This window comes from Neomonachus schauinslandi, chromosome 5 (genome assembly GCF_002201575.2).
Source record: "Neomonachus schauinslandi chromosome 5, ASM220157v2, whole genome shotgun sequence".
Lineage (NCBI taxonomy): Eukaryota > Metazoa > Chordata > Mammalia > Carnivora > Phocidae > Neomonachus > Neomonachus schauinslandi.
Genome location: NC_058407.1, coordinates 72,239,605 through 72,253,629, shown reverse-complemented (window position 1 = coordinate 72,253,629; position 14,025 = coordinate 72,239,605). Strand labels below are relative to the sequence as shown.

The 14,025-nt window shown below is 34.5% G+C and overlaps 1 protein-coding gene across 1 annotated transcript in view; it reads left to right on the top strand.

Annotated features, from left to right (window-relative positions):
* The window catches only part of C5H12orf40 (chromosome 5 C12orf40 homolog), a 68,973-nt gene that overhangs the window by 32,786 nt on the left and 22,162 nt on the right, over window positions 1–14,025 (top strand). The window contains exons 8-10 of the mRNA XM_021690396.1: window positions 397–926; window positions 1,158–1,227; window positions 2,299–2,359. Coding sequence (XP_021546071.1) covers window positions 397–926; window positions 1,158–1,227; window positions 2,299–2,359 — 661 coding nt within the window. The remainder of the gene's footprint in view (window positions 1–396; window positions 927–1,157; window positions 1,228–2,298; window positions 2,360–14,025) is intronic.

Here is a 14,025-nt window from a genome sequence, read left to right as displayed (position 1 = left end):
TTAAATATCTTTCTCTGGTTAAATGAAGCAGCAGCTACACACAGTAATTGTCTAGGTTATTCACTAGATCTTATTATGGAAGACAAGACAGACTATAGGTTTTTGTTTTAATATAACAGTAAATTGAACCCATGCTAATTTTTCATTTTGAAATACTGAACTAAGTGTAGATTATTTTTATACTCACTAAGGTACTAGAAGAGTACATTAGATAAATTTCGACCCAAAGCAATATTCTACCCAAAATTCTACCCAAAGCAATTTAAATTAAAAAAATTAAAACCTAGTCTAGGTAAATATTAGTAGTTACTCAGTATGTTCTCTAAGAATTTAATTGTTTTGAAATGAAAATGCTGTATGTTTTTCTTGCTAAATATGTTTTTATTTATCTTCAAGTCCAGGCAATAGGAATTTCCTTACTGAAAGACCTGTTGTGGTTATGGGTGAAGAATGTGGAAGCATGGATGAGCAAAGACAGTCAGACTTCATTACTGAAAAACAGTCAGTACAACATATTTGGGGAGAAAGTAGAAGAGAGCTTTCAAATTTTTTTGAAAGTGTGAACCAGCCAAAAGCCAGCCTTATATCAGAGAATTGTAACTCTTTTATTAGTGAAAATGTCATCAATTTATTAAGCATAGATCAACAGAGGATAAAGAAAACCTTTGACAAGTGTGGTTATGACAGTATGGGAGATATTTGTGCAATCACAAGTTCTGATAAAAATGATTCAACTGATAGATGCGTTAGAAGAATTTTTACAGATCCAGTGTTGACTCTTAGTAATTCTACTTTTAATAAAACAAGTTATCCAGAAAAGTGTCAGCCAAACAAGAGGTATCAAAAAGAGTACCACAGTAATGAAAGAAATACTCTTAGTACATCTTTTGAAAAGGATTGTTATGCAGCCAGCTTTGAAAAAAAAGGTGAGTGTTATATGGAAAACATAATCTTTTGGGATTTTTTGTTTTCAATTTGTGTGTGTGTGTGTGTGTGTGTGTGTGTGTGTGTGTAAGAACAGGAAATTAGAAACAGAATGACATTCTATTACATGACTTTTTGAATCAGTAATTTTATTCTATGTGGTTTGTAAGCTTCAAATTAAAAAACAGTCTCTGTTAAGGTTTTGAGTTCAGTGCATACTTTTATTTTTAAAGGAAAATTTAAAAGTGATTACCAAGAGAAGACACCACAGAATGGAAGCCAGAAATATCCAGTGAATCATATGTAAGTTTTTAGGTAAATCTGGGGAATGCAAATCAGGATCTATTAGTATAATGCATGTTGAATGTTGGAATTGATGAAAAGTGAGTAGGCATATTGCTCTCTGGGGGTGGGTAGACCAGCCTCAAGGATGGCTTCTCAGCTGTCAGAATCTTGGTAAAATCACCTTATTTGAGAGTATGGTGCCTATATTTGCTATTGCAAAAATAACTGGAATCTTAGTATTAATTAGGTTTGAGAAAACTGACTTCTGTGTTTAAGAAACTTACATACTCACAAGAATGCAGTTTATTAATTTACAGTAAGAAATAGAAGAGTCACATGTATAGGAATGCTTACTTGCATGGTAAGCATATTTTCTAACTTTTGGCTCAGCTCTCCATGGGAAGGTTGTTTGGTTAGTATAGAATCAGAGCAAGAGAGTGATAGAATTCAACTGTAATGGCATAAGCATATTAACATTTTATGGGACTGTTTTTATAGGGAATTAAACAAAATTTCTGGTTTCAGAATAGCCCAAACTTTCTTGGTAATAATTGTGATTTAGTCAGATCTTGGTAACTGAAAATCATGAACTAGAATATATTTTTATTTTGAAAGTACTTTCTTATGGAAATATTTAAAATATCTATAAAAAGAGTATATAGATGCTATTTTTATGGGATTGGCACAACAAATTAATTAAAATACAGATTAACAACTTATTTAATAAAATCAATAAATTAGCTGCTTTGTTGTCAAATTCCCAAATATTCAGAAAGGTGTGAATGAAAAACAACATGGTAGGCCTTGAATTTTAAAATTTACTTTATGAAAGGGATTTAGAACATGGTTCTCAAGTCTGGCTGCAGGTTCACATCACTTGAGGGGGGTGACTTTTTAAAATTAAAAATACCAAGTTTGATCCACACGTAATAAATAAGCTCTTTAGGTTGGAGCTTATGAATCTTTGTTTTTCAAAAATCTTCCCTTATAATTCTGATCTGAAGCCAACTTTGGAAACCATAATTTAGAATACTAATTTTCAGCAGGAAATAAAGCACACTTTAAAAGCATCTTATTTATGATCCTTAGGGGTAATATCTCTTTGGAAGAATTGCATTCTAAGCAATCGTGGGAGTTTGGATTTGGTGAGGTAAAGTACATCTTCCATTATCTTTCCAATTAAGTCAGTTGTTATTATGTCATATATTAGTACTGGCAGTTTACTTTGGTTTAAAGTTAGCTTTTATCAAAAAAATTTCTTCTGAGATTAATACTTTTTCTTTGTTATATTTTTTTTATTCTGGGGAAATTATAGCTTGGGTTTAGAAATAAAATTAACACCTTTCAGAACTTGTAATATGCTTTAAGACAAACCAATCTAGATATTTTAAAAATTCTTTCTATAAGTCCTATAAAATTTCTTCCAAGATGAAAACAGTTAGGTTTCAATGTGCTATGGTCAACATAGTTATATGTTTAAGAATACTGAAAGAGCTATAAACATTGGTTTTGTAAGTTGTAACTGCTGCTCATAATAAGGGCATGTGATTGTTAAAATAGTGCAGGCTTTGTGCTAGGAGCTTTATGTACTTCATTTCTAATCTATAAGAGCCTGATTCTGTAAGGTCTGCAGTGCAAAAGAGACTCAAGTTCAGAGAGATTAAATAACTTGTTCAAAGTAACATGCTCAAACCAGGATTCAGACTCTTTACTATTTTTTTTTTTTTAAAGATTTTATTTATTTATTTGAGACAGAATGAGAGAGAGAGAGAGAGCGCGAGCACATGAGAGAGGGGAGGGTCAGAGGAAGAAGCAAGCTCGCTGCCGAGCAGGGAGCCCGATGCGGGACTTGATCCAGGGACTCCAGGATCATGACCTGAGCCGAAGGCAGTCGCTTAACCAACTGAGCCACCCAGGCGCCCCAGACTCTTTACTATTTTAAAAAATTTTATTATTTTTAAATTTATTTTAGAGAGAAAGAGCAGGGGGAAGGGTAGAGGTAGAGGGACAAGCAGACTCCCCACTGAGCAGGAAGCCTGATGTGGGGCTTGATCCCGAGACCCTGAGCCGAAATCAAGAGGCTGATGCTCAACCAACTGAGCCCTTCAGACTCTTATTTGACACTATATTTTCTACTACACTGTTTTCTCTTTTTATCTTCAATAAATATGCATTGAATGCATATTATAAATTCATTTAATAGACTTTATTGTGTCTTTTATATGCTAGACACTGTGCCTACAGTGGTGAAATAAGTTTTTGTTCTTCTGATGCTTACATTCTATTATGCACAATATGATGAAAGGTACAGCGATGAAAGGACATGGAACCTATCTTTAGGAAGCTATAGCCTAGTAGCTAGACTGAAACAAACAAAAAACCTAGTGCATTTAGATACAATTGCTCCAATTGGGGTTTTTACAAAAGGCAGTTGGAACTCAGTAAAAGACACTTCTAAGTTTTCTTTTAGGAGTTTTATGGTTTCAGTTCTTAGATTTGGGTCTTTAATCCATTTTGAGTTCATTTTTATATATGGTGTAGGAAAAATGGTCTGTTTTTATTCTTTGGCATGTAGGTGTCCAGTTTTCCCAATATCATTTATTGGAAAGACTCTTCCACATTCTATATTCTTATCTCCTTTATTGTAGATTAATTGACCATATAGATGTGGGTTTATTTCTGGTCTCTCTATCCTGTTCCATTGATCTATGTGTCTGTTTTTGTGCCAGTACCATACTGTTTTGATTACTGTAGCTTTGTAGTATATCTTGAAATCTGGGATTGTGATACCTTCAGTTTTGTTCTTCTCAGCCTTAGCAACATATTTATGGCTATGTTTCCTCAGGCAAGGGAAACAAAAGTGAAAATGAACTAAAATACACCCAAATAAAAGGCTTTTGCACAGCAAAGGAAACCACCAACAAAATAAAAAGGCAACCTACTTAGTGGGAGAAAATATTTACAAATTACATATGTCCAATAAGGAATTAGTGTCCAAAATATATAAAGAACTGATACAACTCAACACCAAGCAAGCAAACAATCTGATTAAAAAATGAGCAGGGGACCTGAATAGACGTTTTTCCAAAGAAGACAAACAGATGGCCAAAAAACACATGAAAAAATACTCAACATCACTAATCATCAGGGAAATGCAAATCAGAACCACAATGAGGTATTACTTTATGCCAGTCAGAATGGCCAGTATCCAAAAGACAAGAAGTTACAAGTGTTGGTGAGGATGTGGAGAATTAATTTTAATTTTTTATATTGAAAATGCACTCCCTAAAAATATTTTTTTCATGAGCAATATGTGCAAAACTTCTGGTTTCCTGCCCTAAAGCCTCAACTGCAGAAATTTAAAAGTTGCCTATGAGAGTTCCTGCCCTTCAGTTTTAGCTTTTCAAGGATAAATTTGAATTACAAACTCATATTCTTTGATTTACACAATCCTTGGGTCCTTCTGGTACCTAAGATGGACTTTTTACTGCTTTGTAGAGAATGCAGTTTCATAAAATACATATCAAATTCATCCAAATAGTCAGTCATTTAGCTGTTTGGTTTACTTACACATTCTATCGTGGGCTGTGAGCAAAATAGCCAAATTTGAAAAGGCTGCTGTTTATAATTTAAGACAGGGACCCCTAAATGACTCCTTTTTGGTATGCTTCTGAAAAGGTCAGGCACCAACATGTTGGTATGAAAAAAAATTGGTGCAACCACTATGGAAATCAGTATTGAAGTTCCTTAAAAAAGTAAAAATAGAAATACTGTACGATCCAGTAATTCCATTACTGGGTATTTACCCAAAGAAAACAGAAATATGGGGTGCCTGGGTGGCTCAGTCATTTAAGTGGCTGCCTTTGGCTCAGGTTATGATCCCAGTGTCCTGGGATCGAGCCCCACATCTGAGTCCCTGCTCAGTGGGGAACCTGCTTCTCCCTCTGCCTGTGCCCCTTGCTCGTGCTCATTCTTTGCTCACTCTATCAAATAAATAAAATCTAAAAACAAAAAGTTTTAAAAACAGAAATACTAATTTGAAAAGATGTATGCATCCCAATGTTTATTGCAACATTACATACAGTGGCCAAGATATGGAAGCAACCCAAGTGTCCATCAATAGATGAATGAATAAGAAATTGTGGTATGTATATATATGTGTGTGAGTACACACATATACACACACACAGTAGAATGTTACTCAGCCATAAAAAAAGAATGTGATCTTGCCATTTGTGACAACATGGATGGACCTAGAGAGTATTACGCTAAGTGAAATAAATCAGAGAAAGACAAATACCATATGATTTCACTTCTATGTGGAATATAAAAAATAAAATGAACAAACAAAAAAAACAAGACTTTTAAATACAGAGAACAAACCGATGGTTGCCAGAGGGGAGGTTGGTGGGGTTAGGCAAAATGGGTGAAGAGGATTATAAAATAAATAAGATATAAAATAAAATAAGTCATGGAAATGAAAAGTATAGCATAGGAAATATAGTCAATAATATTGTAATAATGTATGATGACAGATGGTAACTATAGTTATAGTGAGCATTGAGTAATGTATAGAATTGTCAAATGAGTATGCTATGTACCCGAGGCTAATATCCTTTATGTCAGTTATACTTCAATAATAAATAATAAAAAAGGCAGTTCTAAGTTTCATGGGCAGTCAGAGGACGATGTGATAGAGGAGAAAACTTTTGATCTGGGGGTCAGTAAGTTTACCAAATGGACAAACTTCCTTCATCCTATGAAGAAGGAGCAATATAGATAGAAACTAAGAGGTGAAGGAATAAAGCTTGTTTTAGAAACTGTAAGTAATTTGTTTCATTCTACTTATTGTTATTGCTACTACTGCAGTATAAATTATAAGGGGTGGAGGGATAGCAAGAAATAATTCTGGATGTTATAAAGGACCAGGTCATGAAAGACCTTGTATCATATATAACAGGTTAATTTCCTACCACCAAACAGAGAGCCACTAAAAAAATTTTAGCAGAGGAATATGATAACATCTGGGTATTAAAAAGTTGAGGAGTGGCAGTGAGGATGGAAACAGGGAAGAGCTATCACAGAGATTTAGAAGATCTAGATTTGAGAGAACTTGATGATTAGTTAAGTGAGAAGGAAAAAATTAAAGACCTGTATTTATGATTTGGGTAAATGGGTAGTTGATGGGATGATGCCATTCACCAAGATTGAAAACATGAGAGAAGGTTGCAGAAAAGGTTAACTCTCCACCAAATTTTATGTGTACCCTCTTTTATAGAATAGAGCTGTTAATATGAAAGGGCTACCCTGCCAAGGAACACTTTCCCCAATCTTCCATTCATCTAAATTTGGCCATGTGGCTCAATAATAGAATGTTATCAGAAGTGATGTGCATTATTTTCATGCACTACAAAAAGTGGAGATTCCTTCTCTGTGTTATCCTTCTTGTGAGGGCTAGGTGGTAGTGAAGCCATAAGGAATGTTTGCAGCCACAAGGTGGGAGGGACTGAGTCTCTAAATCACTAGATAGAAGAAAATTACCTACTGACTAGGAAAACTTATTTTAGATTATTACATGAGGAAGAAATAATTGTGTTTAAGCATTATATATTTTGTGATGTATTTTTAATACATCATTTAATACATCATTTAATACATTACTCTAATTCAGAGGGAGAGATTTCTAAGAGAATATCAGTTAAGTGTTGACCTGTTGAGGTTGATTGAAGTTTTCTCAAAAATCTGTGATATATATGAAGATGTGTCGTAGCCATTTATATATACAGAGCTTGCAGTCAGAAGAGGCTTTTTGTATTCAGTGAATAGGTTGTAATTCAATACATTTATGTATACATACGTGATTTCCAAGAGAAAATTTTAGAACAAGAACAAAGAGTCCTGAGAAGCCACAACATTTAAAGTTGGAGGACGCGTAGTAGAAGAGAAGCCAGAAGAAGAGACAGAATGAATTGTTAGACAGGTTTGAGGAATTCTACTAAAAGAATGGTAGAAAAGAAAAATAGATTTTCAAGGAGGAGGAATATGGTCAGTAATATCAGATGCTGTCCTATGACTCCTGGAACTTCTATTTTCCCAAAAAGAATAATATAGATATATTCTCTTGAAGGAATTGTCAGCAGTTTAGAATACTTAAAAAAAAAACCCTGTTTGACTACATTTATGGCAGCTTGAATATGGCTAGAGCAAGTCAGAAAAGAAAATAAGCCCATTGGTGGAGCCTGAAGGGAATCCGGTGCTATGAGGAGTTCTTTGGGTAGATCAGCATGGAGTTTTAATTTGTGATGTATGGGCAGGGCTAAAGGTATAGTGAAAACCCTGGTTAAAATCTTAAATTCTGCAAGAGCAACCAAGGCAGGAGTCAAAAGAGGAAAGGACGAAGAGGTAGGAGCAGAGGAAAGGCAGAGTTGTGCCTGCCCACTGGCTGCATAAAATCAGAACAGGTAGTTGCTACTGAGGCAGAATTAATGAAGAAGCAGAAGCACACAGAAAAAAACAAAATTCCATCTTGGATGGCAGATAGTAGGGAATGGAAAGAGTAGTGGTGGTCCAAGATCCTTTTGTTGGTTGTGGAAGGGAATATGAAAGAAAAAGGTCTTGGAGGAGTATAATTATTTTTATTAAGATTTAATTACATATAACAATTTATTACTTTCTTGTGTACTACAACATAATGATTGATAAATGTATAAACTGTGAAATAATCATCAGAATAGGTCTAGTTAACATCCATTACCATACCACAGTTAAAAATCTGTTTTTTCTTGTGATGAGAACTTTTAAGATCTACTCTCTCAGCAAGTTTCAAATATATAATACAGTTTTACTAATTATAGTCACCATGCTATACATTACATCCCCAGGACTTACTTATTTTATAACTGAAAGTTTGTATTTTTTGATGCCTTCATCCCTTTTGCCTATACCCCACCTCTGGAAAACACCAATCTGTTCTCTGAATCTATGAGTTTGTATTTAATTTTAATTTTTTTTTAGATTGCACATGTAAGTGAGATTATATGGTATTTGTTTTTCTTTGTCTAACTTATTTCACTTAGCATTAACGCCCTCAAGGTCCATTCATGTTGTTGCAAATGGCAGGATTTCCTTCTTTAATATAGCTGAATAATATTCTATTGCATATGTATACCACATCTTCTTTATACATTTTTCCATCTGTGGACACTTGGTTCATTTCCATGTCTTAGGTATTGTAAATAATAGCAATGAACAAGGGCGTGAGGATAATCACTTCGAGTTACTCTCTTCATTTCCTTTGGAAAAATTACCAGGAGTGGAGTTGCTGGATCATATATGGTAGTTCTGTTTTTAATTTTTGAGGATACGCTACACTGTTTTCCATAATGGCTGACCAGTTTACATTCCCACTAGCAGTAGACAGGGGTTTCCCTTTCTCCACATCCTTGCCAGTACTTGTTATTTCTTGTCTTTATGGTATTAGCCATATTAACAAATGTGAGGTGCTGTCTCATTGGGGTTTTGATTTGCACTTTCTTGATGATTCATGATATTGAGCACCTTTCTGTGTACCTGTTGGCCATCTGTATGTCTTCTTTGGGTAAAAGTCTGTTCAGTTCCTCTGCCCATTGTTTAATTAGATTGTTGGTATTTTGCTTTGAGTTGTATGAGTTCTTTACATATTTTGGATATTAACCCCTTATCAGATAAATGGTTTACAAATACTTACTCCCATTCTGTAGGTTGACTTTTCATTTTGATTGTTTCCTTTGCTGTGTAGAGGTGTTTTAGTTTGATGTAGTCTCACTTGTTTAGTTTTGCTTTGATTGCATTTGTTTTTGGTGTCAAATCCAAAAAAATCATTGTTAAGATCAATGTCAAGGACATTTACCCCCTATGTTTCTTCTAGCAGCTTTATGGTTTCGGGTCTTATGTTCAAGTCTTTATTCCATTTTAAGTTAATTTTTGTATATGGTTTAAGATAGGGGTCCACTTTCATTCTTTTGCATGTAGATGTCCAGTTTTCCTAGTGCCATTTATTGAAGAGACTGTCTTTCCCCTATTGTGCATTTTTGGCTCCTTTGTTGTAAATTAATTGGCCATTATGTATGTGTATTTTCTTCTCAGCTTTCTATCATGTTCCATTGGTCAGTGCCTGTTTTTATGCCAGTACCATACTGTTTTGATTATTGTAGCTTTTTTAAAAAAAATATTTATTTATTAGAGAGAGAGAGCGCGAGCACAAGCAGTGGGGAGAGGCAGAGGGAGAAGCAGACTCCCTGCTCAGCAGGGAGCCAAATACAATGCTAGGCCCAATAATCCCAGGACCCTTGGATCATGACCTGAACTGAAGGCAGACTCTTAAATGACTGAGCCACCCAGGTGCCCCAGATTACTGTAGCTTTCTTTTTTTTTTTTTTTAAAGATTTTATTTATTTATTTGACAGAGAGAGACACAGTGAGAGAGGGAACACAAGCAGAGGGAGTGGGAGAGGGAGAAGCAGGATTACAGCAGAGCAGGGAGCCTGATGTGGGGCTCGATCCCAGGACTCTGGGATCGTGACCTGAGCCGAAGGCAGATACTTAATGACTGAGCCACCCAGGCACTCCTCGATTACTGTAGCTTTCTAATGTTGTTTGAAATTAGGAAGGGTGATGCTTCCTGCTTTGTTGTTCTTTCTCAAGATTGCCTTGGCTATCCAGGGTTTTTTATGGTCATACAAACTTTAGGATTATTTGTTCTACTGTGAAAAGTATCATTGGAATTTTGATAGGGATTGTATTGGATCTGCTTTGGTTAGTATGGACATTTTAACAAGATAAATCCTTCCAATTCATGAGCACAGATTATCTTTCCATTTATTTGTGTCTTCAATTTCTTTCATCAGTGTCTTACAGTTTTCTGTGTACAGATCTTTTACCTCTTTGGTTAAATTTATTCCTAGGTATTTTATCCTTTTTGATGCAGTTGTAAATGGGATTACCTCCTTAATTTCTCTGATAGTTCATTATTAGTGTATAGAAGTGCAACTGATTTTGTGTATTGACTATGTAACCTGAAACTTTACTGAATTTATTTATTATTTCTAACAGTTTTTTGGTGGACTGTTCAGGATGTTCTATATATAGTATTATGTTATCTGCAAATGAAGGTAATTTTAATTGTTCCTTTCTGTTTTGGATGCCTTTTTTTTTTTTTTCTTGCCTGATTGCTCTAACTAGGACTTCCAGTATTATGTTGAATAAAAGTGGTGAGAGTAGACATCCTTGTGTTGTTTCTGATCTTAAAGGAAAAACTTTCAGCATTTTACTCTTGAGTATGATGTTAGCTATAGGCTGAACATATATGGTTTTTATTCTGTCAAGGTATGTTCCCTCTATCTCTTTTGTTGCAAGTTTTAATCATGAATGGATGTTGAATTTTGTCAAATGGCTTTTCTGCCTTTTTGAGATGATCATATGATTTTTATCCTTCAGAGTTGAACCATCTTTACAATCCTAGAATAAATCCCACTTGATCATGGTATATAATCCTTTTAATGTATTGTTAAATACAGTTTGCTAATATTTTCAAGGATTTTTGAATCTGTGTTCATTAAGGATATTGTCCTATAATTTATTTTCTTGTAGTGTCCTTTTCTGGTTTTCTTATCAGGGTGATGCTGGCTTCATAAAATGGGTTTGGAAGTGTTCCTTTCTCCTCTGTTTTCTAGAAGTGTTTGATAAGGATTGATAGTAATTCTTTTTTAAATGTTTGGTGGTTTGATAGAATGCACCAGTGAAGCCATTGGTTCTGGACTTTTGCTTGTTGGGAAGTTTTTCTTTACCAGTAACTGGTGTATTCATATTTTCAATTTTGTACTGAATCAATCTTGGTAGATTGTATGTTCTCGGAATTTTACTAATTTCTTCTAGGTCATTCAGTTTATTGGTTTATTGTTCTTAGTAGTCTCTTATGATCTGTTTTTCTTTTATCAGTTATAACATCTCTTTCATTTCTGATTTTGAGTCCTCTTTTTTCCCTTTTGATAGCTAACAGTTTGTCAATTTTTTTTATATTTTCAAACAACCAGCTCTTAGTTTCATTAATTTTTTCCTGTGTCTTTTTAGTTTCTGTTTCATTTATTTCCACTCTGATCTTTGTTATTTACATTCTTCTACTAACTGTAGGTTCAGTTTATTAGTTTCTTGAGGTATTAAGTTAGGTTGTTTGAGATATTTCTTGTTTCTTAATATAGGTGCTTATCAACACAAACTTCCCATTTAGAACTGTTTTTGCTGTATGCCAGAGTTTAGGTATTTTGTATTTCCATTTTTATTTGTGTCAAGATACTGAAAAATACTTTTTGATTATTTTTTTCAGCCATTGATTGTTTAGGAGCATGTTGTTTAATTTCCATATATTTATCAATTTTCCAGTTTCCTTCTTGTAATTTTTATTTTCATAACATTATGATTTCAGTCTTCTTAAATTTATTAAGACTTGTTTTATATGATTTCAGTCTTCTTAAATTTATTAAGACTTGTTTTTTGGCTTAAAATACAATCTATCATGGAAAACATTCAATATGTGTTGAGAGGAATGTGTATGCTATTGTTTTTGAATGAAATGCTCTGTATATACCTGTTTTTGAATCTGTGTTCATCTGGATTAAAGTATCATATAATCTGCAAAGAGTGAGAGTTTGACTTCTTCTTTGTTGATTTGGATGCCTTTTATTTCTTTTTGTTGTCTGATTGCTGTGGCTAGGACTTCTAGTACTATCTTGAATAGCAGTGGTGATAGTGGACATCTCTGCCATGTTCCTGACCTTAGGGGGAAAGCTCTCAGGTTTTCCCCATTGAGGATGATATTGGCTGTGGGTTTTTCATAGATGGCTTTTATGATATTGAGGTATGTACCCTCTATGTCTACACTCTGAAGAGTTTTGATTAAGAAAGGATGCTGTACTTTGTCAAATGCTTTTTCTGCATCTCTTGAGAGGATCATATGGTTCTTGTTCTTTCTTTTATGAATGTATTGTATCACATTGATTATTTGCAGATGTGAACCAACCTTGCAGCCCAGGGATAAATCCCACTTGGTCGTGGTGAATAATCCTTTTAATGTACTGTTGGATCCTATTGGCTAGTATTTTGGTGAGAATTTTTGCATCCATGTTCATCAAGGATATTGGTCTGTAATTCTCCTTTTTGATTGGGTCTTTGTCTGGTTTTGGGATCAAGGTAATGCTGGCCTCATAAAACGAGTTTGGAAGTTTTCCTTCCATTTCTATTTTTTGGAACAGTTTCAGAAGAATAGGTATTAATTCTTCTTTAAATGCTTGGTAGAATTCCCCTGGGAAGCCATCTGGCCCTGGGCTTTTGTTTTTTGGGAGATTTTTGATGACTGCTTCAATTTCCTTAGTGGTGATAGGTCTGTTCAGGTTTTCTATTTCTTCCTGGTTCAGTTTTGGTAGTTGATACATCTCTAGGAATGCATCCATTTCTTCCAGATTATCTAATTTGCTGGCATAGAGTTGCTCATAATATGTTCTTAGAATTGTTTGTATTTCTTTGGTGTTGGTTGTGATCTCTCCTCTTTCATTCATGATCTTATTTATTTGGGTCATTTCTCTTTTCTTTTTGATAAGTCTGGCCAGGGGTTTATCAATCTTGTTAATTCTTTCAAAGAACCAGCTCCTACTGTCGTTGATCTGTTCTACTGATAGCCTTTTTGATTTCGACTTGGTTAGCCAGAAAGGGTTTCTCTAATATCTTCCATGCTTTTTTCAGTCCCAGCAAATATCTTTAAAATCATCATTCTGAACTCTAGTTCCGACATCTTACTAATGTCTGTATTGATTAGGTCCCTGGCAGTCGGTACTGCCTCTAGTTCTTTTCTTTGATGTGATTTTTTCCGTCTTGTCATTTTGTCCAAAGGACAATAGATGAATGAGAGAACAAAATGCTAACAGGGTAACAACGACCCCCCAAAAATATACAGTAAACAAATCAGAAGAGACCTGAAACCAGAGGAAAAGAAAGAGAAAGAAAGAAAAAAGAAAAAAAAGAAAAAGATAAAACAAACAAACAAAAAAACCAGAATATGATCAAATATGATCAGGCTGGTGCATAGATTAGTGCCACACACTAGATTTTGGGCATATTTTGTTCTGTTAGAAGGAAGTGCCTCCCAAAATTTTAAAGAAAGAAAAACTTATCTATGTACAAAAATAAGGGTTAATACGATGAAGGGATGGAATATGACTGTAAAGATGAAAATTATAAAAGATTTTATAAAAGGAATTGATAAGTAGTTGGTTGAGGGGCGCCTGGGTGGCTTCATCGTTAAGCATCTGCCTTCAGCTCAGGTCATGGTCCGAGGGTTCTGGGATCGAGCCCGACATCGGGCTTCCTGCTCCGCGGGAAGCCTGCTTCTCCCTCTTCCTCTCCCCCTGTTTGTGTTCCCTCTCTCGCTGTGTCTCTCTCTGTCAAATAAATACATAAAATCTTAAAAAAAAAAAAAAAAGTTGGTTGAAAAAAGAAAGAAGAGGATTTAAAAAAAAATAAAAAGGGAGAGAATGTGATCAGGTAGGAGACTAGAACAAAGCCATACACTAGAGATTTAGGGTATATTTTGGTCTGTTAGAAGAAACTGTATCCCAAAATTTTAAAGAGAGAGCAACTTATATATATATATACCAAAAATAAGGTTAACTACTATGAAGGGATAGAATATGACTGTAAAAATGAAAAATAAAAAAGGTTTTTTAAAAAAGGGATTGATAAGATGTTGGTTGAAAAAGGGAAAAGGAAAAATTCAACAACAAAAAAAAA